The following is a 3984-nucleotide window of genomic DNA, read 5'->3' as shown; positions in this document are numbered from 1 at the left end:
CCTATCACCCTCACCTTAACCTCCTTCCACCTAGCGTATTTCCAACGCCCCTCCCCCAAGTCCCTCCTCCCTACCTTTTATCTCAGCCTGCTGGGCACACTTTCCTCATTCCTGAAGAAGGGCTTATGCCCGAAACGTCGATTCTCCTGCTCCTTGGATGCTGCCTGACCTGCTGCGCTTTTCCAGCAACACATTTTTGGTTCAGTAGTTATGTCTGGCAGCCGAAGTGAAGTGCTGGATGAGACTTTTTCAAGCATTGTGAGAAGACAGGCGAGAATGTGAGACGGTTTGGCAGCACAAATGAAAGATCGGAATTGCTGGTGTCATTCTCAACAATCTAACTGTAGTGAGGATAATAAAAATGAAAAATTGTAGATGTTCCAAATCTGAAACAAAAACAGAAGGTGCTGGAAATAGTCAGTGTGTCTGACAGTATCTGTACAGAGAAAACAAAGACAAAGCATGTGACACATTAACTCTATTTCTCTATGCACAGATGCTGTCAAACTTGCTGAGTTTCTGCAGCACTTTCTGTAAATGTAGCAAGTGTTGGCTTCCTTTCTGGCTCACAAACCATACGATCCTTTGATATCCCTATACATGGCCCTTTTGCAGTCACCATCCAAATCGCAGAGTGTTAGTTTTCACCAATGCATTAAAGACACTGAGCTCCACTGCACTATCACCCCTCTCACCTCCTCCACTTATCCAGTTTCCAGTTCTCGATGAGATATCCATTCTTCCGATTATGTTTTGGGGAAAGACTGAAGTCAGTGTTTTCAGTCCTTATGCCAAAATCTTTCCTTTAGCAACCAACTCCAACTTTCTCTGAAACCAGTCTGTTCACAACCTTGATGTCATACCTGACTCAGATATTCAGGTCATCAGCAACAACACACTGTAAATTGACCAACTATCTCCATATCTGCTAAAACCTAACTCTAACCCTAGCTGCTGCAGAAAACATGATTACCTTTGGACTTAAAATCATAGAATTTTACAGTACAGAAGGTCATTTGACCCATCACGTGTGTACCGGCTCCCGAAAGAACTATCCAGCTAGTCCCATATTCCAGCCCTGTCTCTGTAGCCCTCTAACTTCAGCCCTTTCAAATACATACCTGGTCTCTTTGAGACGTCCTAAGGATCTACCTCCACCACTCTCCCAGGCAGTGTATTCCAAATCCTAACAGCTCTGAGTAACAAAGTTTCTCCTCATCTTACTCCAGCTGTCTTGCTGATAATCTTGAAATTCGGACCTCTAATTACTGACATAAATTATACCTGCAGTATATTGGAATAGTTTTGAAGAAGGGTCACCAGACTCAAAACTCTGCTTTCTCTCCATAGGTGCTGCCAGACCTGCTGAGCTTATCCAGCAATTTCTATTTTTGGTTCTGATTTCCAGTATCCACAGATTTTTTTGGTTTTATTTCAATAGATTGCTGGCTGGTCCAGCCTCCATAAATCTGAGATAATTAAAATTCTGCTTACACCAATCGGATGAAGGTGTTAAATTGGGAAAGGCCAACTATACTTGAATTAGACAAGAGTTGGAGAATGTGGATTGGGAGCTGCTGTATATGAAGGGAAATCCACACCTGACATGTGGGGTGCTTTTAAGGACCAGTTGATTAGAGTGCAGGTCAGGTACATTCTTGTGAAAATGGACAGGAATGGCAGGATTTGGGAATCTTGGACGACAGGGGAAATGGGAACCTTGGATGACAGGGAAACTTATCAGCTTAGTGAAAAGAAGCAGCATACCGAAGGTCTCGGCAACTAACAACAAAGTCCTTGAAGAATATGGAAAGGAGCTCAAGTCATGGGTCTAAATAAGGATTAGGGATTGGCGCAGGCTTGGTGGGCCGAAGGGCTTGTTCCTTTGCTGTATTGTATTGTGTATGCCCCATTCAATTATCAGCCCTGTGCTCTCTGGCCCACACTGGTTCCTTGACAAGCAACGTTTTGACTTTCAAATTCTCATTGTTATTTTCAAATCATTTTGCGTGATTATACATTCCTCCGGGTGCTCCAGTGTCCTCCCACAATCCAAAGATGTGCAGGTTAGGTGAATTGGCCACGCTAAATTGCCCATAGTCAGTCAGAGGTAAATATAGGGTAGGGGAATGGGTCTGGGTGGGTTACTCTTCGGAGGGTTGGTGTGGACTTGTTGGGCCGAAGGGCCTGTTTCCATACTGTAGGGAAGCTAATCTAATTTAAAAACATCTCATTGTTATAAAACAAGATTTGACACAGACAATCTGTGGAAGTTCTTTGGGATATTTTATAATGTCAACAGTAGCACAGAAGTCAGCTGTTGTAGTAATAGTGATTTAACAATATTTCAGGCGTGTCGTAACAAAAAGGCAATATGGATTCTCAATAAATAAATGCTGTAGAATTAAAGCAGCACAGTACTGTATACTGAACTACCTGATGTGGGGATTCAACATGCTTACTGAAAAGCAACACAGGTGGCTTAACAAGGAGGTAATAAATGTAAGTTTTGCAATCATCCATGGATACAAATAGCCAGAAAAAATATTTTGGTATCTTTACTCCCTTATGCTAAAACTGCACACATGCAGGGATAAATGCAATAACAGGGAGGGCCCCAATCCTCACTTCAATTTCATGAATCCTGGATATACATACGTGCACACCCCAAACAACAGTGGCACCCAGTTAGTAATCAGCAGTTGGAAATTGATATTTCTCTTCTTGATCCAAGGAGCCATTGTGGCCACTTTGATCCAATTCTCCCATCTCATCTGAACTAACTCAGCAAACACTAACTGGAACCCTCCTGCTCTGTACAGCTCAGCTTCTCACTGCTTAATTATTAATGATCTATCATAGGAGCAGGCCATTCTCACCAAGTACAGTTTACGTTCTCTGGATATTTGATCGGATGTCAGGATTGATGACCATCTGATGTCTCACTATGTGGGTCTGGAGTCACATGAAGACCAGAACAAGTTAAGGATGACAGATTCCCTTCCCTGAACTTGACAGGTTTACACAATAATTAATAATTATATTGATTGATATATGTGGTACTATTAATGAGACTAATTTCATAGTCCAAACTTTTAAAATTAATTTTATTAATTTAATTTTCAACAGCTGTGGTGGGATTTACACCAGTGACCCCAGGACATTAGCCTGGACTTCTGGAATATGATGACACCACCTCGACAGGCCACCTCTCCAGTATATGCTTGTGCCAAATCACATCTATATTTCAGGAAGTCTGCATAATGTAGCAGATACTGAGCGAGGCAAAGTCATGATTGCGGAACCAATCTTAATACTAGAGTTAACAGAGTACTCACCACATGTGACCGCTGGGAGCCTGCAGTGAGACGTGGCTGCTGTACTGAAATGCAGGCTGCTCCTTTGACAAAACTGGTTCCTGAACAGAGACAAATATGCATTAGTATTTTAAGTCAAGAATATGGCGGAGGTGATATTTGTGGATGACAGGCTTTGGGAAGCAACATGAATAGACATGAAACCACAACCATCTGATGTAGGAGCGACGCTCCGAAAGCTAGTGTCCTTCCTGTTGGACCATAACCTGGTGTTGTGAGATTTTTAACTTTGTACACTCCAGTCCAACACTGGCATCTCCAAATCATGAATAGACTTGGGTGGGAATAATCTTCAGTAGGCAAAATAATCCTGCACTTTTGAAAGACATTTTCTTGCCTTCTGCTTAAAGGCAGCACATATTCAAATAATGCTTCTCATGACCAATAGCTGGATCTAAGTAGTTTGCAGCAATATAGTAGCTACTGCTTAATGCAGAAAACACAGAAACTAATTAGATTAGATTACTTACAGTGTGGAAACAGGCCCTTCGGCCCAACAAGTCCACACCGACACTCCGAAGAGCAACCCACCCAGACCCATTCCCTTACACCTACCCTTTCACCTAACACTAGGGTCAATTTAGCATGGCCAATTCACCTAACCTGC

At 42.4% G+C, this 3984-nt stretch overlaps 1 protein-coding gene across 1 annotated transcript in view; it reads right to left on the bottom strand.

The window, feature by feature from the left end:
• The window catches only part of poldip2 (polymerase (DNA-directed), delta interacting protein 2), an 81479-nt gene that overhangs the window by 28503 nt on the left and 48992 nt on the right, over positions 1-3984 (bottom strand). The window contains exon 10 of the mRNA XM_043718045.1: positions 3339-3418. Within this exon, the coding sequence (XP_043573980.1) occupies positions 3339-3418 (80 nt within the window). The remainder of the gene's footprint in view (positions 1-3338; positions 3419-3984) is intronic.

Source organism: Chiloscyllium plagiosum, chromosome 28, assembly GCF_004010195.1.
Source record: "Chiloscyllium plagiosum isolate BGI_BamShark_2017 chromosome 28, ASM401019v2, whole genome shotgun sequence".
NCBI lineage: Eukaryota > Metazoa > Chordata > Chondrichthyes > Orectolobiformes > Hemiscylliidae > Chiloscyllium > Chiloscyllium plagiosum.
Note: the sequence above shows the minus strand (reverse complement) of the source record. Positions and strands in the feature narration are given on the sequence as shown.